This window comes from Patagioenas fasciata, chromosome 3 (assembly GCF_037038585.1).
Source record: "Patagioenas fasciata isolate bPatFas1 chromosome 3, bPatFas1.hap1, whole genome shotgun sequence".
Taxonomy (NCBI): domain Eukaryota; kingdom Metazoa; phylum Chordata; class Aves; order Columbiformes; family Columbidae; genus Patagioenas; species Patagioenas fasciata.
Genome location: NC_092522.1, coordinates 65,756,615 through 65,780,106, shown reverse-complemented (window position 1 = coordinate 65,780,106; position 23,492 = coordinate 65,756,615). Strand labels below are relative to the sequence as shown.

Sequence of the window (23,492 nt, the reverse complement as noted above, 5' to 3'; positions counted from 1 at the left end):
ACAACAGGGTGGTAACTGGGCCACCTCCAGAACGCCATTCCTGTTTCGATAGAGTTGGAATTATTTTCCCCTTTCATATACACATGGAAAGTCAGTTCGAGAAAATGAGATTTGTCTTTTCAGATGAAAAAGCGGGACAGGCTGTTCAACCCCCTTGTGGGGAGAAACCACTTGTAGCCACTTCCATGGGTCCTTGTGCCTGTGAGATCTCTCTGCCCAGCAACCATCTGCATCCAAGGTTGCTGCGGCACCTGGAGATGGGCCAGCAGATCTCAGAGCAACCCACAGGAGCCAACACAAGAACTGAATGCACCAATACTTGATACCTGAGATCTAGGAGAAACTGTTTTTCCTAGATCTAGGAAAAAATAAAATATTTGCTGAGCTTTATTTGATAAAACAAGAGAGAACAGGAACATCTCATACTGAAGCAACAAACCTGAAGTATGAGCTCACAGCTGCAGTATGCTTGCCAGACAAATAAGATGGTGCTGGAAGAAGTGATTTATTTTTCTCTACAACAATCTCTTTGTGCTCGGTTGGATCCTGTTGTGTTCTGGAGAGATAAGTACTCAGCCAATAGGTTTTGGGAAGGAATAAAACAGGAAGCTTACTTTAAGGTGAACTGGAATATACATCTTTCATTAGCATTTTAGATATGCTTCTGTCTGCTGGTAATCAATGTTGTTCTCCATGTGCTTGATACAGGAGCTGTGTTTGAATATACATGAATACAGTGTATGCTAACTTGTTACACGTGTGTGGGAACTCAATAGACTGCAGTGTTTTTCCTAGTAATACACATCCAGTTTTAGAGCCTGCTCCAAAACATAGTCAGTTTTACAACTACAGACAGAATTTTATTACATTCTTCAGTAGTGTGATACTGATGAGCAGATTCTTACAGATCTTCATGGACTTCCTCTTCAGTGTAGAGCCAAATGAAAATTTGAATTTTTCAAAATTTTCAAGTGTTAAGGTGTTTCACAGGTTTGATGAAACCTAGCCAAATATTTGAGGAGAAAAGGTTCTTGTGAGTTTTCTAGCAAAGAGTTTCTGAATTGCTTTTCTGTAATAAATTCAAGATCTAATTTGCAGAAAAATCGCGTTATGTATCATTTGTGGGAAGAGCTTTATCAATCAAGATTTTTTTTTGTACAGTTCTTGATTTTTCTTTGGTAACTATTAGCTACTGAATGTGCTATTAAGGTAGGGTCTAGGAAAAACACGTTTGCTGGACGTTGCTTTAAGATTTGCTCGTTGTTTATTCAAGCTGATCTGTTTTGAAGAAAAAGACAATAATCTTGCTGTGTTTTCTGTGTTATGTTTTGCAATTCTCAAAACAGAAAAACCCGAGAAGAAAAACATCTCTGCTTAGTATGAATTGCACAAGAATATGATGAGTCGAGAAATACTTTTTATAAGCCTTCACATGCACATGCCAAAAAAGTGTTTGCCAGAGTTATTCTCTATTGGAATTTACAAGGGTTTGTGAAGAGCAAATAATGAAGTGCTTTCTTGCTCTTTCTCCTTTAAAAAACTATTTGAGGAGGAGCCTGAGGACCTGGATTGCTCAGAAAAGGATCCGTTCAATGACTAAGACAGAACTCTTGGGTTGCTAAGCTGTAGTTGAAAGGTAGATTTTGAGACAAAATTAAATTATTGTTGGTACAGTTTATTGTCCCTTTGGAATTTATAAAAACATCACTGATATTCTTTGCCTCCACTCAAAAAAATCTCTTTGTGTGCGTATTAGAGGTTTTAGATTGCAGTTTCCTCCTCTTTCTGAAAGATTTTAGCAATTATTTGAATTCCCTAAGAACGTGTTAAAACACAGAAGGCAAAAACCTCAGCTTCTGTTTTCAGCCCTAGTAGTGAAGAAAGGCAGTGTTGCAGCGTACTCTGTCAGTGAGATAAATTGGCATTTCTCCTGTAAAATCCTTTGAAATATTCACAATATTTTTCTTGCCGGGTTGGTTTTGTTGTTTTTCTATATTTCAAAAGAAATAGTGACAAAGCTCACAGGGGTTTTAGTTAACTTCAAATAAAAAGTAATGTTGTGATAACAATTAAATATGTTTACTAGTGACACTTCTTAAATGATGAGGTAATTGGATGACACTAAATGGTAAAGTCTTACGGGGTCTCTTGGCCTCTGTAAGGATTGGGATGCGGCGATGGGTCACACTCTGGACCACCAGCAGCCTGGGAAAGCTGCCTGGTCGGCTCCTCTGGGCGCGAGGTGCCTGGGCTCACCTCCCGCAGCCTTCTTGGCACTGACACAATAGATAAAGCTTTGGTAAACTTTACACCAGCGGTGGGCTCAAATTGCAGACCTGGCTTCCAAATGTTGCTCCAACATTGCAGTTCATGAATGTAAACTTCTGGGTTAGGTCAGTTAGCAGATTAATTAGTAGTATGATTTTGACAATGTTGGTTCATGTTTCTGTCCATTCATGGTGGTTTTGGAAGATTATTAAACAAAGCAGTGAGTAGTTCACTCTCTGAAAAACAGATTTTTTTTCCCTCTTGTGGAAGGACGTACAGAGTAGGAAAAAGTAGAAAAATATTTTCCCTCCCCTACTCTGTCCATCCTCCTCAGTGAGGGGCCAAGCATGATGCGTTTCTGTTTCCAGGGCAAGACGGGGATCCCTTCTGTTCAGGTAAACCTGGCCTTTCCTCCCAAAGGGTGGTGTTTGGTGCAGATCCCTTACGTGACATTGCCATTGAGAACTTCAGTGTCCAAGTGAAATCAAGACTAGGTGTATGTAATTATGGGATGAGGAAAGAAGATGGTGATGTAAAGCGACATTGAAAGGGGCTCTGGTTACAGTGAGCTCTATTAAATCCTCTCTGCATATCTTAGTAGTTGCTCTTCCTTTCAGATATTAAGGTTTTGCAGTTTCTGCAATAAAGAGCTGGGATAGAAACCCATGTTCACCAGAACAAATTGGGCAGAGGCTGCCTGGCAACAGCTTGCACATTTGATGGGCTGAGAGAAGCCAGGGTTGCCAGTACATCTGCCGGGGAAGAAGCCCGAGCGCCAGCTGCTCCTGCTGCTGCTTGGCATCGCAGTCGGGGAAACACGAAACTGGGTTCTAGGAAAACAACAGTCTTTGCCAATGGCAAACACCTAATTAGATTTGTTTATCAACTGTTTTGCAATTACAGAACTATGTAGCTAATTATTTTTCTTTGAGCCAGCTCATGTTCACCTCTCTTAAGAATGTGCAACAAATAAAGAAGGTAAACTGCTATTTAATTGCTCTTTCGACAGTAAATATTTAGTGCAACCGAACCATAACAGTGAATGGGGCACAGAGCATAGGCTTGTGTTTGAGTAACACAAGGCTGATCCAGAGCTTTCTCTTTTTTCACCCTTTTCTGAAGTTTTAAATTCTAAATGCATAGTACATAGCAAAGATGTTCCATATCAGTGATCTGTTTAAGTGCAAGAGGGCATGTATTTGCTAAATTCTAGGCCTGTTAGGGTTCTGGATTTAGTGTTATGTCTTTTTTTTTTTTTTGGTCTCTAAGATCCAATCATTTGAAAAATGCATTGTAAAAACTGAAAAAAAAAACAAACAACGTTTTCCAAGAGGTGGAACAGGCAAGCTCAGCTTCTATTATACGTAGCTTAATTCCTGTGTCTAGCATCAAAATGACAAAGGTTCCACTCCACATAGTTACATTATCTATATATGCCATCTTTTTTTTTTATTTTCCTAGACAGAAAGACATAAGAAAAAGGGGTTTTTATCAAAATAACATTTTCTGATGAAGAAATATTGCATGATAAAATGTGTGCAAGCTCAGGAAATACTCAAATAAGCAAATAATGCTAAGTTTACCAGTGCTTGTTTTGGACAAAGTTCTCCTGCCTATCGTTCAATACTTCACTGACTTATGGAGGTATTTATATGTTCCACAGAGCAACTAAACCAAATTGAAAACCAATAAGAAAGAAGGTTTCCAGCTATTGGCTATAGATACTGCTTTTGAATTAAAAAAAAAATGCAATATGTGTTGTACAAACAAAAGTCAAATCATTAATCTCGAACATTTGTTCCTGCAGTCTTTTGTGTAGATAAAGCTCTTAATCAGAACAAAGCTTCAGGTAGTGACGCACCTTCTTGTGCTGCTGAGCCAACACTCAGCACTTCCTTCTCCTCCTTCCCCATTTCCTTGCTCTCTCCCAGCCATGAGGACTCCTTGGGCAGCCCCATCAGGAGGAGTTGGTGGCCAACACTGCTGGGATTCCTGCTAGAAAACTGTGCAGGACTCCAGCCTCAGGAGGAGGCAGTGAGTAGAGGGGAGGCTGGCTTAGCAGGCTGGACAGGCTGGAGAGTTGAGCGGGGAAAAAATTAATGAAATATAACAAGGGAAAGTATAGAGTCTTGCATCTGGGTAGGAACAACCTCAGGTTCCTGTATAAGTTGGGGAATGACCTGTTAGAGAGCAGTGTAGGGGAAAGGGACCTGGGGGTCCTGGTGGACAGCAGGATGACCATGAGCCAGCACTGTGCCCTTGTGGCCAGGAAGGCCAATGGCATCCTGGGGTGTATTAGAAGGGGGCTGGATAGTAGGTTGAGAGAGGTTCTCCTTCCCCTCTACTCTGCCCTGGTGAGACCATATCTGGAATATTGTGTCCAGTTCTGGGCCCCTCAGTTCAAGAAGGACAGGGAACTGCTGGAGAGAGTCCAGCACAGGGCAACAAAGATGATTAAGGGAGTGGAGCATCTCCCTTATGAGGAAAGGCTGAGGGAGCTGGGTCTCTTTAGCTTGGAGAAGAGGAAACTGAGGGGTGACCTTATTAATGTTTACAAATAAATAAAGGGTGAGTGTCACGAGGATGGAGCCAGGCTCTTCTCAGTGACAACCAGCAGTAGGACAAGGGGTAATGGGTTCAAACTGGAACACAAGAGGTTCCACTTAAATATGAGAAGAAACTTCTTCGCAGTGAGGGTGACAGAACACTGGAACAGGCTGCCCAGGGGGGTTGTGGAGTCTCCTACTCTGGAGACATTCAAAACCCACCTGGACACCTTCTTGTGTAACCTCATCTAAGTGTTCCTGCTCCGGCAGGGGGATTGGACTAGATGATCTTTTGAGGTCCCTTCCAATCCGTAGTATTCTGTGATTCTGTGAGTCAAAGAGACGGGGAGGAAGAGGGGTCACACCCCATTTTGGAATATATATTTGGAATATATATGTATATATATATATGTATAGTGCAGAGGGGAGTTGGAAAAGAGGTGAAGAAGGTGCAGACACTGATGAGGAAGGATTATCCTGTGTTTAATGCATAAGACTGAGACTATTTTATCTCAATTTTACAGATGTACCGTAAAGGATCTTTAGACAAAAGTGTTAAGAGATGAGGAGACGGGCTGAATCTCCTCTTGTATGAGCTGAACGGCAGCCATGGGGTTCTAGTACAAAATGGAGAGGGAGAAAATCCCAAAGGCCTTGCACTTCTCCTGTTTGGCTCTTCCACATGCGAAAGTACCTTTGTGTAAATACTGTTAACAGACAGTTAACATGTTTTGGTTGATGTTAAGCATTTCCAAAGTATGCGATGGGTTGTGAAATGGCAGTTGCTGTATTACTACTTGTAATTTTGAACACATAGCTTTTTGAGTTTCATTGGAGAGGGAACATGTAGAAATCTCTTGGGCAAAGCTGTGGAAATAGAGGGATGTTTTCTCAAGGGTCCTATTAAGAGTTGACAGCAAATTTTGGTTTGACAGTATGAGCAAAACCCTCTGTATTAATTTTCTTCGACTGTTGTCTAACCTAACTGTTGTTAGTATGAAAAGCAGAGATCATTAGAGTTTGTGTTACAGAGATGTAGAAAACATGGCCGGGACTGCAGGTACAAGATGCTGTTGTACCACTGGGGCCCTGCAGTAGAGAACTCACTGTCTACGCAGGACAAACAAACCACAGAAGTGGAAGACTGAGGCATGGAAAGGAAACTATTTGTTCCATAGGAATCCAGGAAATGAGCTCAGGGCTTATAACTGTCATCCCACGTTTTAGTTCCAAGAGTCCTCTCTCAGAAATAAAAATGTTAATCTTGAATTATTGAACATTTCCCAAAGCAAGCTCCATTTATTCTATTCCACTTAGGAATTACCAGCATTTTTCTATTTGCCATATCAATTGTTGCTTTAAATAAGTATATACAATACATAAAATTTTGATCAATGGCTATGTTAACTACACGCAGAGTGTAGTATCTGCTGTCTACATAGTGGAGAGTAGTTTCTGCTTGTCTACGTAATAGTACCTTAGCAGAAAATGAGAATGATGCCTTGTAGCTCAGGTAACTCATCAGTGCAACTCATAAAATGCATATACTCACAAACAATAGTTCTTGAGGAAATTGTAGAATTAAAAAAAAAAATAATAATTAGAAAGATCAATACAGTTATTATAGGTAGATGAGAAATGAGAATGCAGAACAGTAAAGCAAACTTGGTTGAAAAAATGCTCAAGAATTACCTCAAGTGTCAGCAGAAAAAGAATCTGTTCTTCAACTGCAAAACCCTCCTTGGCAGACTCAAGGGATCTGATTGTGTTTTCGCAGTGGAAACATTTGAAATGTTGATAATGCTCCAATCAGAAATCCAAGTAATAGAATCAGATGGAGATGTTTTAGAGAATTCAGTTTGAAGTTGCAATACACAGGCACATTCAAAGTGGTCTCCAAAAGAACAGCTGTATCTAGAATGTTATTACAGTTAAGAAAACAGTATTTATGATTTGGATAACTTAGAGTCCAGGTGTAATTGTGAGTGAAGAAAATAATATCTTTTGGGCGCTGGCAATAGGAGCAGTTTGACCTAATGCTCTACACATAGAGATCTGAACTCTCTGCCTCTTTTTGACATTTGCATTGGACAAAATACATATTCTTTGTGCTTTTATACAAAATGAGACTCATTATAATTAACTACTTAACATTTTGAGAGTTGTGTATATGGAACTGGAAGCATAAACGTCTTAGAAGTTTGTTATTAAATACATGGTTATTTTAGTAGCTGGGAGTCTAGCAGAAGACTAGAATCCAAAAAGTACAATTTAAATAACTAAGAATGTGGGGGTTTTATGCCATAATTTATTTGGGAGAGGGATGAGAGTAGCATGACAGTAAGATATTATCTTCCAAGTTGCCATGGTAATGCAATACCTGTTGCTGAGAACATGCTGTAGCTGCTGATATTACTTTTATTACATCTATTTAACATTTCAGGATGTATCCTTTAGTTTTTAGGGTGTTATTTTAGATTCAATTTCAATGTGAGAAAAACAGTAAGTTTTGCCACTTCCCAACAGGTTTCTAGAGCTATATCAATTATGATGATGCAAAAACCTGTTCCTGTTAAAATAGCTCCTATCCTCTAATGCAGAGTAATTTACAAGCTATCTAACACTATAGGAAGAGAAGAATCATCAAGATAGTTCAGTGCTCTGTCTATATTAATATGCTCTTTCCCTGGAAAGTCAGTGATCGACATTTTGAGATGGGAATACTAAAGCCCCAGCAATAATGCAATATAAAAACTTCAAAATACGGACAGGTGGTTCTTAGGACTAGCACTATAAATGCAACATCCAGTTCACTCTGAGGATCCTGTGCAGTGCAAGTCTGGTTTCCTGATCCAGCAAAGTTCCCTGGGACCTCTTTTACTACCCTGAACCTCCTTGGAGCAGCAGTCTTATAAGCCTCAGGTCAGCCAAAGTGCCGCCATTCAGGACCACAGCAGCAGTGGGACTCTCAAGATGCCATGAGTTGTATGCTACTGCTTGTGAGTACTACAAGCTGCAGGCAATAATGGGAATTATAAATGGGTCACTCAAAAAAATGCAGAATTGAGTCTCCTCCTTCTGCCTGTTCTTCCAGGCTTTCATTTTCATCTTTTACTAGTGAGTTCAGCTCCCTAGATAGCAGATGCTGGCTCATTAGAGTATAGTTCAAGCAAAATATTTACCAAAGTCAAGACAGTTATCTAAAGTGATCCTTTCAGGTATGGAGGTGGTGACATATGATTTCTGTCTTCTGCACTTACAGTGCTATATTTGTACAAATCTCGGTGCTTTCTCATTGCATTCTTTCTTCCAAGATCTGTCTCCTTCTTTTAGTTCAGTAACTCTCTATTTGCTGCTAGATACCGATGTTTATCTATTGTTTCTTCTGCATATGAAAGCCATTGGCTGAATTTTTCAAAATTTGTGCTGACAAACTATTAGGTCTGAATTTCTCATGTCTCCATAATGAGAAGTTCCTATATGAGTAACCAATCTGTGTAATTTATCTGTGTTCTTATGTTCCCTTTCTCTCTTTGTGTCCTGTGGTTTAGTGTTTTATGTAAACTTTTGTGTTTTTGTCTAGAAAATGCAGATAGTTAAGTAAGTATCACACAGTAGTATCAAGGAGCTAGTTATTTCTTTTAATAGAGAACAGTAGTCCAATTACTTTTGCATAACAAGTGTTGATTTTTGTTTAACTGAGCTGTGGGATAATACTACATGATACAAGCATAGACAGTACGTGCTTTGAGGGTGCGCCCACACTGGTGTAAACTGAAGGTGTATGAGTCTATTATATTTATTACAAAATAAATAGTAATAGTCACAGGGATAATCACAGTGAAAAGCATACTTAGAGATAAGAGGTTTGGTGTGGTCTTAGCTGTCTGAATACGATTCTCATGGGTCTCAGATTCTTCCTGCAGTATGCTGTGCTCATAACCATAGCACCTAATTTAGGAACAGAGGTGTCTTAGACTCGAAGTGCACTCAAAGTGAAAAACATGCAACTCTGAAAGGCAATTCAGTCTCTTTAAGTGTTAGTCACTGGGTGGAGGAACATACTCCTCTCTACTGACTTACACCTATGGTTACATGAAATGCATCTGACCTTAAGGCAATAATTTGTAGCCCATTATCAAATGCAGAAATACCTGGAAGCATTTCTAGTGCAATATAATGTATTAACGTTTTGGGAAACTGCCTTCTTTAGCACATTAGGAATTTTCTATCGTAATCGACTCTATTTCTTTAGTTGAATATCTACTTAGTTTTGCAGGCTCTGTGTTTGCTCATGCAAGAACAAACACATCTCTGAAGATGGTAATATGGGTACTGCTTCAGTATCTGAATTTCTGATGACTGCTGTTACCTGGTTCTCTATGGCAGTTTTCTCATCCTCTTGGATTTCCGTTGTCTGTAAGCACTTTTTCCATAGTCTGCATGTTGCAATAGCTTTGCCTCAAGTTATTTCAGTTCAAAATCTTTTCTCCAGAGTTACTGGTGTGATCCGATATTGTCTAAGGGAGGATTTCAAGAGTGTCTGTTAAATATTAATTTACCTTTACTCTAGGTGCTCATTTGTCAGAATGGACCAGCTGTTAGAGGCATGCTCATGAATCCTGGGTATTCCTCTGGCTGTGTATCCAGATAGGCTGTGCATCACTGCAAAAGTGATCTCATCAGGAGACTTTTAGTGTTGAGACTTCTATGAACCAGTCAGCTTCAGTTTCTTGCATTTTACTGATTAGCACAAGCAGTGGTGATAATGTTGTGTAAGAGATTAAGATACAGCATTTGTATGGATTATGGTCAGTAAAGGAGGGCAGAAATTACAGCTTACAGGTACAGTCAGTGTCATTAGTTTATACTGAGCGTAAGATCCACCATTCATTCCACAATATAGTTTTGTAAAAACACAGAGGATGAGTGAAATGTTTCATCTGCAACTGTTGCTGATTTGGAGACAGAATTTTGAATAGCTGAAATTCAAGTAGTTGACTGGTAAAAATAAACAAACAAATAAATAAATAAATAACCCTAACTCATTCGTGGGTTAGAATCAGTGCAGGGAAAATTAAGAGATTTTCTGTGCACCATCTTTTTATCCTGTTTTTGTTAAACGGAAGTAGTAATAGTTACCTTCCATTTCAGAGCATTCTGAAATGAAACTGCAGAACACACTGGATGAAGTCGCTACTTAGGCGCTCATTAGGACTCTTACCAGAAATAGTAGAACCATGCATTGTATGGTACACAAAATGCTACATTTTTGAATATTTACATGTTTAAAAATTCAGTGTTTACAGATGGATGAAGTGAGGTGGCTTCCCCAGTTACCTCTGCTGGAAAGGAGACTTGTCCGGCCTCTGTACCTCTGATGTCAGTCTTGACATGTCTGTTCAGGGGAAATCTTCACTGAAAATCTTATGCACAGGAGGAAATCTGCATAAAATACTCTCTGCAGATAAGAATTTACAACAGTAATCTTTATAACACTAAGACAACAAAATGAAAGGAATCCAAACAAGTACAAATCACTATGGACAAGCATTAAATGTCTTTTAAAATAATTCCAGTAATTCTTCTACTTGTTTTTAAACTAGCCTTTCATCCCAGGTTGTACTTTTACACAGTAACACTTCTCTCTTTTAGAAAGCTTTCCACCAAAACCAGACTGATGCTTAAAACATCAACAACTCATCTTCCTTCATCTCAGAAATTTCAAACCTTTTCATAACCAAAATAGTGGAGGAGACAGGGGCTTTATGGACTCCACGAGAGGCCTTATAAGTGCCACTCAGTTTTCTACGGAAAGTACTCATCTTAAGATATATTTGGATGAAAATTGTAGAAAAGCTTAACTAGAATAAATACTTGGAACCTCTTGTGAATTTGCTGTGGTATTCCTGACTTACCACACGGAGCTGTGTACTAAATAAAATCAATAATTTAGCGGCTGCTCCTAACTTCTGCTGCATGAAGCTGCTCTGTTGTTTTGCCACAGCAATGGCCCTGTTTTCTCTCCTAATTTGTTGTGCTTGCTTAGTGAAATTTAATCCTACGTCACTTCAGGCAAGTCTCGGAGAAGCTCTTTTCCTGCGTGCAAACGGCTCTTTCCTCCAGATGTGTCAGGCAGCTAAGAGCTGCCTCATTTTTTTCTTAACCTTTCTGCCCACCTTGAAATTACGCTGATGTTATGGCTGCAGTAGTACCACAGTTCTTTCCCCATATCCAGTTTTTGTAGAATCGTAGAATTGTGTGGTGTGGAAAAGACCTTTAAGATCATCAAGTCAAATCATTAATCTAGCACTGCCAAGTCCACCGCTCAGTCATGTCCCTAAACATCACATCTACACATCCTTTAAACACTTCCAGGGATGGTGACTCCACCACTTCCCTGGGCAGTCTGTTCCAGTGTTTTGCAGCGCTTTCGGTAAAGAAATTTTTCCTGCTATCCGATCTAAACCAACCCCGGTGCAGCTTGAGGTAATTTCCTCTTATCCTATCACTTGTTACTTAGAAGAGGCCAACACCCTCCATGCTACAAGCTCCTTTCAGGTAGTTGTAGAGAGGGGTAAGGTCTCCCCTCGGCCTCCTTTTCTCCAGGCTAAAGAGCCCCATTTCCCTTAGCTGCTCATCACTTATCATAAGACCTGTGCTCCAGACCCTTCACCAGTGTTGTTCCGCTTCTGAACTCTCTCCAGCACCTCAACGTCTTTCTTGTAGTGAGGGGTCCAAAACTGAACACAGTATTCGAGGTGGGGCCTCACCAGTGCGGAGTACAGGGGATGATCATTTCCCTGGTCCTGCTGGCCATACTGTCTCTGGTACAAGCCAGGATGCTGTTGGACTTCTTGGCCACCTGGGCACACTGCTGGCTCGTGTTCAGCTGGCTGCCAGCCAACATCCCCAGGTCCTGTTGAACCTCATACAACTGGCCTCAGCCCATTGATCCAGCCAGTCCAGATCCCTCTGTAGAGCCTTCCTACCATTCTGGAGATCAACACTCCCACCTAACTTGGTGTAACCTGCAAACTTATTGAGAGTACACTCGATACCCTCATCCAGATCATTGGTGTTTCTCATGGCTATAAGCAGTCATGTGTCTCAGTCACAGCATGCGCTGCACAGGCTCCTGTTACCTAGTTTGTCTTGCTTTCATTTGTTTTGTTTGTTTTCTTGTCTGTTTTAAAAAATTCAAGAGGACAGCAACTCCTGGGTGATGTCCCATCTGGAAGCTCTTGTGGTGACTTGGCTCAAGCAAGGATGCAGCCCTTCATGTTTGCGGCTGCAAATGTTCCAGCCTCGCATCTTCAGCCCAAAGCAGCCAGGGAGAACCTGTACCCTTGCCGTTTCCCTTCACCCTGTTTATTTCACTTGGGAACACAATGAGCTGTCAAAATTTCCTGCCCTGTTTCCACAGAATCCTTCCTTTTGCTCTGAAAAGGATTATTTATCTAAAACTGCTGATTGCATAAGTTGTCAGAACAATTGTTTAGCTGGATTTTAAGGTGGAGAGCAAAGAGATGTAAAGGTCTCGTGGCCTGATGAAAGTCACCCTCAAAGTCCTCTGCCAAAGCAAAAAAGAGAGGTTGGTGTGTTGCCATGAATGGCCCTTGCCTCTCAGAAATTAAAAGTCATGTGGTGTACATCTGGCACAATCCATATTTTTAGTATCTCTGTTGAGTGTACTTGGAGGTAATTAAAAGTAATAGGGAATAATATAAATGTTTTCCAAATAAGTGAGCCAAGAAAAAAGGGGGCAAAGCAGGTGTGGTTGATTTAGCCCACCACCACTTCCTAACTAATCTTTCTCTAATGATGTAGAAAGAGACTAGGTGGAACCTGGCTAAGTATTTTGAAATAGCAGATTCAGGAGGTAGAGCTACTTGATAACATCATTGACTCATCAGAAACTTGCCTTCCCTGAGGGTAAAGTTAATAATCCTTGAATATAAAGATTTTAGTGTCTTTTACTAAGTCATCAGGGATGCAGATTTATTCTGCATATAGATTTCTATAGTGCTAGAGACAGCCCAAACTTTTATTATCTGTAAAAAGTGTAAAATGACACAAATAGCCCATCAGAATCATCGGTAATTTTCCATGACTTCAGGTCCTCAGCTTTGCTGGTTAAGTAAAACTCATTCACATTTTCTTAATTTGAAGAACATAGAGCTGGTAGCAAGTTTATCAATCGTCATGCATAGTCATTAACTGTTTCAGGTTATCTTTCAGCATATATAAAGCCCATGCCATTATGGCCTGCTTTGTTTTCATGTCCTCCTTCAGAATGATATTCTTCTGATCACCTAAGTGGTTCTTTCCCCATTCTGCTGCTTATCGATGGTGAGCATTACTGCAGGGTGATTTTCCTTTTGTGAAATGGCTCTTCAATGCGCTGATCATCTTCCTAGAGGTCCTTCTCTCCACTTTTCCAGGAGGAATTCAGCTTTCTAGATACAGCATTTCAGATGTACTTATATCAAGTACTTTGGCTAATGCCATCAATACCTCCCTTACTTTCCATCTCTTTACTGAAATTACCTTCCCTGAATAGTGTACATACTTGTCTGAGTTGGCTAGTCTTCAGTTCTGTAGGAGATACCAGGAGCACCATGAGAGGAAGCTGGACTACCAGTGAAATGAAAGTGGGAGCTGCAGGTAGCTGGGCCATAGAGCAGTTGCAGCGGAGAGCATAACAGCAGCAGTGAACTTTATCCAAAATAGCTGTAGCTGCATATACCTGGTATCTCCCAGCTTTGTGTTATCACCAAGTCTCACTAGCACTCTCCTAATGCTTTGTTAAGATCATCAATAAAAAAATTTAAGACTATTCCCAATGTGAATCTTCTAAAGATCATGCATAATTGTTCCCAAGCACAAGTTTCATTTCAGTGCACCGTGTTATCATCTGACTTTCAGTTTTTGCCAACTCAGTTTTTGTACTCATCTCTTGCCTTCTGTTGTATGTTTAACAAAGTCCATATGGTTGAATTGCACTACAGTATCGATTTTTTTCCTCTTTTCTAACAGTTCCCTGTTTTATTCAAGGTAATTAATTATCAAGTTTTATCTTGTATGGTCTACTTTTGGTAAGCCCACACTGTGTTTTATTCTGTGTTCCAGTTTTCTAACTACCTGTAGTGTTCACTTCCTCAAAATTTGGGGTCATACTATTATGATAAGAATTAGGCAACTTTTTCAATGTGTAACTGTGTATAATTTTGTTATTCTCTAGTACTATGGTACTTCTCTTGATCTGATAGATTTATTATTTCATGTCCAGAAAGAAAATCGGTCTTTCTCAGTGTACAGTATCATATGTCTTGGGTTTTTTTCAGATTTTTGGAGTTTGAATTTCTCTTTTTTTTTTTTTTTCAAAGTATCTGTTGATTTAGTCACAAGTGACATGTTTACCAGTGTGTTAATTCAGGGGATTATTTGCAGTTTCCTCTTAATTTGTTGGTACATACAGAAAAACAAAAGCCTCAACCAAGGCATGCTCCGAATTTACACCCGTTCTTAATTTGCTGCTGCTTGTCTTAGTGACAGGCTCAAGCCTGTCTGATTTTTCTGGCTTTACATAATGTGTACCATATGCTTGCCATTCTTACTCTTTCTACACAAGTCAGCCAATCTGATGGGTCCACCTGTGCAATGCTTTTAAGCCCAGGTGCTGCCTGACAAGCTCTGACTCACGGGTGCTGATGAATCTTGCTCTTTGGTGTTTTACAACCTCTCCAGCTATTTGTTCCACCCTTCTGCCCTTTCACAGAAGGATCACAGGGAAATAGGTTTATATGCCTCCGTTGCTACAAGTTGCATGTGATTTTAAGCTACTGATGAAGGTAGCCCCATGCTATGATGATACCTTTGAAGTGCAACAGCTGAAGAGCAGGCAGAGGTTTGCACCTCCTGCCCCTGCTGTCAGGAAGGGTAAGTGGGGTCAACAACAGCTTGAGTTGTTTTGGACTGGTTCCTTAGAGGCAGCGATTGGCAAGCGGGAGCTGAGTACAGGGAACATGTGCTCTTTCTCTGGAAGCAAAAAAAGCAAAGCGAAAGTAAGGGGGAGAGAAAATAGATTTATATTTGTAATCAGAAGTGACTGTGTTTGAAATAATCTTAATTTGAGTGTGTGCTCCTGTGCCTTTCATACCTCTAAGGATCCCTAGAGGGCACGGAATATTTTTTTCACCTCCAATATTTAACTTAACACTTCTACTTGGCTTTATTCCCTTAAACATAATTGTAAGCACATTTTAAGTGAACATTAGATAGAAGAAAAGTAAGAGTATCTAACAAAGTCCTTTTTTTATGCTGCAAGCTTTTTTTTTTTGTTTTTAAACACAAGCAGTGGAAGCTAGCGCTAGCAGCCAAATTCTTAATTTTTTTTTGTTTAGATTAGTCAGATGCTATATTTGTATCCCAGAGGAAGCACAATTCAGACTAACTAATAATTCATAATTTTATTGTAAAGTTTGAGAGGCCTACAGTGTGAGCTGTCCAAGGAAGTGCAGTGAGGATGCTTTCAACACCATGGCCTGTGTTTTTCTAGAGGAGGAACTGGTATTGTGAAGAACTAGAGTACTCTGACCTGAACCTCTTCATACTTCATCTTATTTAAGAATTTTTAATATTTTGGTCTTGGTATTTGCCTATAAAGAAACTACTATATCACAGAAAAAGATATTTAAGGTTATGGAAATTTAAAAATGACATCTGCTGCCCACTACTTCCAATCTACTTGGAGTGAGGTTTTGTAACTCTTACTCATCCAGGGTAGCGTTTTTTCTCCTTAAGTGAGTTTTGCCTGTTTTGTCAATATTGTGTGGCAAGTCAGGTGCTAATCAATGTGAATTACATAGAGATACTAAGTAAGGTATTGTCACTTTATGGTATTTAAATATATATCCTAAAACTCTGAAGTAATGCTTGTCTGAGAAGATTAGGTTTCACTTATATGAAGCAGCTTTGGTGTTTGAGAAGGCTGACATTTTCCAGAGCGCTCAAAGAGCAGAAAGTGAAACAAAAGCAATCAATCAAACAAACAAAACCTTAAAAACCTCAAAAACCTCTTCATATTTTGTTTGGAGATTTATTTCATCAACTCATGATTTAGAGACCAGTCCCACGGCTTTGGAGGTCAGTCGGACTGTGAGCCTAGTCCAAGGCTGAGACCTTTGTGTGTGGTGCTGTCACAGTCAGAATCCAACTGGTCTTGTCTGGGCAGAACACTTCTACACCGCTCCTGAAGCAGTGAGAGTCTACTTACTGGGCAAGAAGCTGATCAATAGGATAAACATGAGGAGTTTTTGTGCCTTTGTTGGGATAAGAGGATCAGCTGAACCTCTGTACCCAATTACCCAGGGATGTCATTGGAGATGATTTTTTTGGACCTTATTTTTCCCATTGGAGGAGCTCAACGTCATCACTTTGGATAGAAAATAGATCTAGATCTAAAAGCAGAGAAAGGCAGCTGCCCCTTCTAACATCTCTGGGGATTTTGTGTTTTGCAGGAGATGCACGGGTGAGAGGTCAGACAGGGGTTCTCTCCGAGCGCCGTGGCTCCTACCCATTTATAGACTTCCGTCTTCTTAACAGTAAGTACAACCCTTCCTTCAAGTCTGTTTTGAAAAAAAAGAAGAAACAAAAATCAGTCTTGAAAGTCTGTGAACCAAAGTATCTCATACGTATCTGAAGTTCAGCTGTCTTCATACAGTCAGCATTAATAATCCTATTATTCCCACAAAGTGTTTGACTGTGAAATGTTTTGATTGTATGAATACTGTCCATAATGCTGAGTCTGTCAAGTAACTACAGTAGTGCCCTGGGGTGTGCTGGGGGGGGTAGGGGGTGCTTCAGAATTAAAAAGATAAACCTCTCTGTCCTTTAGCCTCTTAGCCAACAGTTGGAACAGATTTATGTGAGTCTGTTATCCGGTCATATAGAATTGGCACAGAAGGAAAGCATGTGACAGCACTGACCAGTGGTTTACAATAACATTAATTTTTCCATCAATTAGAACCCAATCCAAAGCCCCATGGAGTCTTCTCATTGACGTCAATGGATTTTGGGTCAGGCCAGCAGTGAACATCTGTTAAAAATAATCTTAACCTCATTTTGATTGAAGTTTTTTTGCCACTGTTGTAAATAAAGGAGGGCAAAACTAAAAGAAAAAAGAAAATCAAGATCCTGGGTTGTTGGCTGTTTGTGTGTGTTTGGTTTTTTCCTTCCACCTGATGGATTCTCTATGCTGATGCAGCCCCATTAGCCAGTGTGCAAAAAAAACAAAACAAAATAACCACAGATCTCTTAGATTTGGGCCCTGTAGCTGTCTTAACTCATGTTCAGATGTGGTCAGATCTTGATGTGTCCTTGTGTGCTGCACGCACCACTCCATGTAACCTTTGGAAAAAAAAAAAAGTCATTGACTGTCTTCATCAAAACAGACTGAAACTCTGACTGTTTGTTTAGTGATGACACTTTTAAGCTTCTAGCGTTTATGCTTTTCGTTAAAAAGCAATTACCAAACTAAAGTTCTACGTCCCCTTTTTGTAAGTGCTTGCCCAAGTGCCTGGGGAAGGGGAGGGGAAGTGGGTGGCAGGGAGGAGAGAAGAAGCCCAGCTGCAAAGGGTGAGTCCGTCTTTGAGGCAAGAGAAAAGAGGGGCTGATAGGAAGGGGAGGACTTGAGCTCTGATGGGATGCATTCGCACAAGCTGGCAAAGTTACTGCTGCCTGGCAAAGTGCTTGCTTTCAGTCTTGCTGATAAAAGGTATTTTCTAGGTCCTAAGTCAATTGGTGCTTGCTATGGCTAAGGTAGAAAGACACAAGGAGTAAAATTGGTCTAGCAATTTTCCCAGGACAAAGAGGGAATAATGTAATGGTTGAGCAGAGCTCAGATGATCATTTAGTCCTGGCTTATCAATGAAGACTGTGAAGAAAAATCTAATTTAGGCTAGCTGGAAATACTACTGTTGATGCCCTTATAAAAACTGAAAGAAAATAAAGCACTTCATTAGTGAAGCAGAAGTTAATATATATTCACATTCAAGTGTGACTAAATTAATTACTTCCTTTTTGTTTTGAATACATATACATTCTTTAAAAGTCTCATCGTATACTCTTTCCTCTCCCTGGTTAATAAAACCAAAAGCTTTTCAGCTCTTTTTTTTCTGGCAATAGGGCTTTCACTTTTGTCCCTTGTAGATGAATCTTGCCATCCCTCAGGTACTGCCTGTAAGCTCACGAGGGAGAGATCCATGGCAGGAGACGTGCTTATCAATGCTCAGCCTTTGGTCACACAAGCAGCAGGGCACTCAGCACAGCCCCTGTCCTGAAACTGCCCTGTTTAAAAGCAATGCTTCTTTCTGCATGTGCCTCTGGTCCCACGGAGCTGTGGGGCACCTGGGGTTTTATATTCCTGTTTTCTCTGTCTCAGGGACTTCTGACTTATTCTTTCATTTTACTGCTTTTCTGTAATCTGAAAGAAGTCGCTCGGGCTAGTCATGATCTCTGTGTAAGAAAAGCAGTGATCCTGATTTTGGATTTCCCATTGTTTTCAGTTGTTTTTTTTATTTACTGCTTTTTGCCTAGCGAGTGGTGTTGGCTTAATTTTTTTCAGTGCAAATTAAGTGAGATTTCTAGACACTTGAGTACTAGTTTTGTGCACTGGGCCTGGCTCCCCAAGTGAACTCAAGGTAAATGACAATGCTTGGTGTCAGAGCATGCAGACGTGTTCTGCCAGGGAATAAACAGGTTTTTGTATTATTTGTTCATATACATTTATCTGTCAAATCCCTTTCTGCTCTGCATACCATGTAAGCAGCAAAAACCATGGTACTGCACATCCTATCAAAAAGGAACATACAGAAACATCACTACTGCAAACTTTTTTTGAAAAGTGCCTATTTCATATTTGCAGTAAAATTTCAGCACCGCATTATATTTGTTTGGGGGCAGTAACTGACAGGCAGCCGCTGTATACTGAAAGCTGTTGCAGTAAAGGAGGGATGAGGCAGAGAAAATTTTATGGTAAATATCCTCAGAAATTATAAAGAAGAACATTAAACCAGTTTCTCACTAATTCAGTCAAACTGAGCTTAAATAGCGATTGTTCCCCCTACCATCTGAAATATTATTCCAAATAACAGTACCACCGTTGTTTTAAAGTAGAGGAAAACACTGAAGTTCTTTCTTGAACAGACTTGACATTCATTTTGAAAACTGACATTTAAAATAAAAATCAGGGCATTGCTGTTTAATGTTAGACTAAAGGTTACTTAAATGTAACATACTTACAGATTCAGTCAAACTAGTGGATTTTTCCCTAATATGGGTCTTAAGGGTTAACACCCAGTAGACCGTATCTTTTGGGTTTTTTATTCTGGAGTCCTGCAGTAAAGTCGCTGTGTAACTTAAGACACCGTGAAGTCTTTTTGGATAGGAAAACTTTCTGCGCTCTGAAAATGGGATCTTGTGTTGCCCTAATCAAAGCCAACTGCATTAATGTTGGCTTCTTGCTGTTTGAGCTGACGTCTGTGATGCCATCTACACATTCCTCCAGTGCCTCTCTGCAATATATAGAAATTTAGTGAGTGCTATTTGACCTTGCCAGGCTATCAGAGCCATGAGGATTTTGCAGGATCATGTCTGGAGGAGGTGCAAGGCTTTAGCATCTTCCTGTCTTTTCCCTGCCTACTTGCAAGCTGTCCTTGAAGCATACTTGCACTGATGGGTTTGGGGACTCTTAAGATGATTCCGAAATACAAAAGTGAATGTAATATATCCCTGTGTCACCAAGAATTCCTCGGTTCTGCATTGTGAGGAGCGTATGTTTGCCCCACGATCCTGACTCAGTCCTTGCAACTCACGGAGACCTGCATGACCAACCAGATGCTCGTTTGTGTTGATGGTTTCAAGCCAGAAGCTTTGGGGAGCTACGTAGTGGCTCCTCTCCCCAGAGAATCTGTGGCAGCCGATGCTTCTTAGCCCGGTGTGAAGACCCCCAGGAGGCAAGCCAACCATCCCCCCAAAATAAGGCAAGGCAACCACTTGCTCCTGGTGGCCACAGATACACCCCAGAAAAAAATAAGCTGCACACGGTGACCTGAGGCTCCATGTTCACTAGAGTGCTAATGAACAAATATTCAGGTTTTACAAACTCCTAAACTAAAAGATATACGTTTTGCACAGCCCCATAGGTTTACATGGAAATGGGGAGAGGGTTTTCTCTTCATGCAAATAAGGCACTTCTTAAAATGGCAACAGCAGAATTAAAAAAGACTTAGCCTTAGAAACTTACTTGCCAGAAGGAGTAATGGGATGGAATAGGCAAGTATTAGGTGCCATCAGGCAGCTGAATACAATGTATAAATGGTGTATTGGATGATTCCAAACCAAGCCTCACAAATTTTAGTGAAGAGTGAAGTTTCTCTGATCTCAGTAGCTCTAGCTTGTAACTGAACCTAATGCAGGCTGAAATTAATGATGGCAGTTTATTTGCACTTTTACATTTCTTTTAATTAAATGAACCCTTTTCTGTTCACAGGACAGAAAAGGAGTTAAACTGAATAAGTGCAGTTTAATAACTCAGAATTTGAATCTTCTGCCGTGACAGTTAACTTGATCTCTTTTCTGTTTAGCAAAGCATAGCCTGGATATGAGAAATAAAGGGTCATAGGGTAAAGCAGCAATAATTTAGTTCTCTGATTGACAAAGCTGCTGAGTGAGTCATTGAACAAGATTCCTCCATTGACTAATATGCATTGATTAAAATAGATTTCATTATCCCGTGATGAGTTGTGCTGGTGACTGTGGTGGTACTTCATTGCACCAACCAAAAGTTTGAGGGAATTCCTTGTGATAAATCTAGAATTGTGGGTGAGCATGCCAAGATAACCAAGACAACCTCACCCTGCTCTGTTTATATTAGATACTATGTTTGATTGCCAGGTAAAATTAAGTAGCATAACAGAGTAACACAGTTTACATCTGAGATGAGTAAGTTTTTATTTACAAACTTGCTTGTCAAGCTTTAAGTCAGAAGACAAGGAGATTCTTAAGACTTAAACAGTGATTCTCTAGTTCCCATCCTGTTCATGCTAAGCTTTTCTTTGGGTTGAGATTTTGCTTGCTAATGACAAAAATGTTAGCCTCTATTTGGTTATTTCTAAATATGCCTGTCATGGAGTAATGTAATTAAAATTGTTTCTGCTTGCATTCTTAACTTTTCCCAAAAAATCCTTAATTAGGGGCATTTTGGTTTTGTCACAGTATCAGTCATGCCAAAGCTTCTGTTATTTTACACCCACTTGTTTTCAGTAAGCCATCCGTAGTGTTCCAGTGTCTGGTAGAGTTCACTTCTGTATATATGTAGATCTAGGAGAGATAACAAGGAAAGGGGAAGGATGTAGTATGTAACCTGCAAAGTGAAATCTCTGTACCAAAACAATGTTACCCGAAGAGAGCAAGTGTTCTCTTACACCTTGCACAACAGAAACATAGAGTGGGATCTGAGAATATGTAAAAGGTCAAAACATATCTGTAGGAACTCCAAAGGTACAACTGTGTATTACCTAGAATCTTGCTACTAGTATGTAGGCAGATGATTAATCAAAAAAAAAAAAAAAAAAGCCTGCCTACTTTAAACTTAGCTTAGAAAATGAAGTTAGTATAGATGATTTCCTCTTAGTACCAGATGGTGATAAAGAGTTACATTACGTAGCATTCAGTCTCTGTCCTTTATTTGCTGTCTCATTTGAATCAAGCAAGATCATCTGCCTTTCAGTCTGTTTGCAAATAAAGTGATGCTTTGCAGGCATGGGATGAATTGGGTACTACAGAAATGAAAAGTGTAGTCAGGGTAAGTAAGGGAAGATATGAACTCATGAAAAAGTCTCCATCTCAAAGAACCAGAATCTGTGGACGTTTGAATCTGTGGTTTTTGCCTGTCTACAGAAGGGTTGATTTGCAAAATTTACATTCATTTTTGGTTTTGGATTTTGAACAGCTCCAGGGCTTTCAGGTACTGCCAGTCTCCAGGGAAAATAAAACTTAACCACAGTCACCAACCCCGAACTGAACCATCGAGTAACCTGAACCCATATGAGTGAGGTTAAAAAGAGTTTGGTTAACTGTCTTGTTTTGTTGCCTTTGGCTAGAAAAATAAGTGGGAGTGAGAGATGCCGTTTTAGATATTTCTGACCAAGGTTAATTTAGGACACGAAAAGTCTTGTGAGGAAGTTTCAAGGCTGATTGGATTACTCGGATCCCAACCTAGCCCATGGAGATGAGTCCAGAGTTCCAGATGGTTATTAAATTAGAAAGCTAGAGATCTTATGAGGTCTACATCATTTCTGCAGGATACCTCCCTTAGTTCCTCAGGGATAAACACATCCAAAAGATACTTATCAACAACCCAAAGGCACGTGGGCTTCTTAAGCTGGTTAGCTTGTGTCAGGTTTGAATGGGAAGACCATTTCCAGAATTGAAGTCAGCCTATGACCTTGCTTTCAGTTTTCCATTCAAGGAAGAAGAATTGGGATTCTCTTAATAATGTTTCAGCACAACATTTTTTTCTGTTTTACAGTAACATGTCACTGTATTCAAAAATTCTTCCTGTTATTGGAAGTCAGTCTTGTTGCCCTTTTCATCAAATAACAGACATTTTTTTGTTGTTTGGAGTGTTGCTTGCGTTTTTAAGAGTTGTTATCTGCAAAATTTAATAACAAGGTTGATTGAAAAGTATATTATACTTCCTACCATTCATGCTCCTTGTTTAGTTTTTACGCTACATTTCTAGAAAATGAAAACCAGGATGTAAAACTGATTGATGCATGTGCCCTCATATGCTAATAAAATGCAGCAGTTTGGCTTATGAATACTTAAGGAGAACTCATGAGAGCAAGCAGAGCAAACAAAAACTAGATGTGCTTCACACACAAAGTCTTAGTGATTGTACAGGTTCATAATTTATTTTTTAACACTGATTTTGGATTCAGAATATCCCTTTAAAACTTTCCAAACGATGCGTGACCCATTCAGCCACCCCACCTTCTTTTCCATGATTAGAAAAGGGAAAGGGTGGACTGAAGATAACACTGAGGATACTTTCCAAATGAACAGAGGAAAAGAAAGAACAAGGAGAAGGGATCATTAAGATGATAAATGGAAGTTGGGTTTACTGTTATTACAGGTTATGTTGTTTTTTCTCAAGGGGAGTGAAGGAGGAGGGGATGTACCGTTTCCTGTCAGAGAAACTATAATCAGCTATAGAACATTTGCAGTTTTAGGAAAAAATGGTCCTGACTCTGCTACTGTGTGAAGATTGAAGTGGCAAAGTGAAGGTTCATGTTGAAAGGATAACGACTTTGTGGTGAAACAGAACACAATATGCTGTTTCCTAAGAACTTGTAGGAGGCTTAATAAAAGATGCCAAGGTGTGTGTTTGCATAAAAATGATTGATGAGCCAAATAAAGGCTGCAGAGAAGAGAAACACATCTAAATTCAACTTAATTTTGGATTTAATCTATTCTTCTTCCTGTTATTAAGGCTAACCGTAGTTTCACAGTATCCCAGTATGTTCGGGATTGGAAGGGACCTCGAAAGATCATCTAGTCCAATCCCCCTGCTGGAGGAGGAACACTTAGATGAGGTTACACAAGAAGGTGTCC

General features: G+C 39.9%; 1 protein-coding gene across 4 annotated transcripts in view; it reads left to right on the top strand.

The window, feature by feature from the left end:
* The window catches only part of PDE7B (phosphodiesterase 7B), a 230,061-nt gene that overhangs the window by 174,197 nt on the left and 32,372 nt on the right, over positions 1-23,492 (top strand). For all 4 annotated transcript variants that reach the window (XM_071806514.1, XM_065833861.2, XM_071806513.1 and 1 more), the window contains one exon: positions 16,337-16,420. In XM_071806514.1, the coding sequence (XP_071662615.1) occupies positions 16,337-16,420 (84 nt within the window). The remainder of the gene's footprint in view (positions 1-16,336; positions 16,421-23,492) is intronic.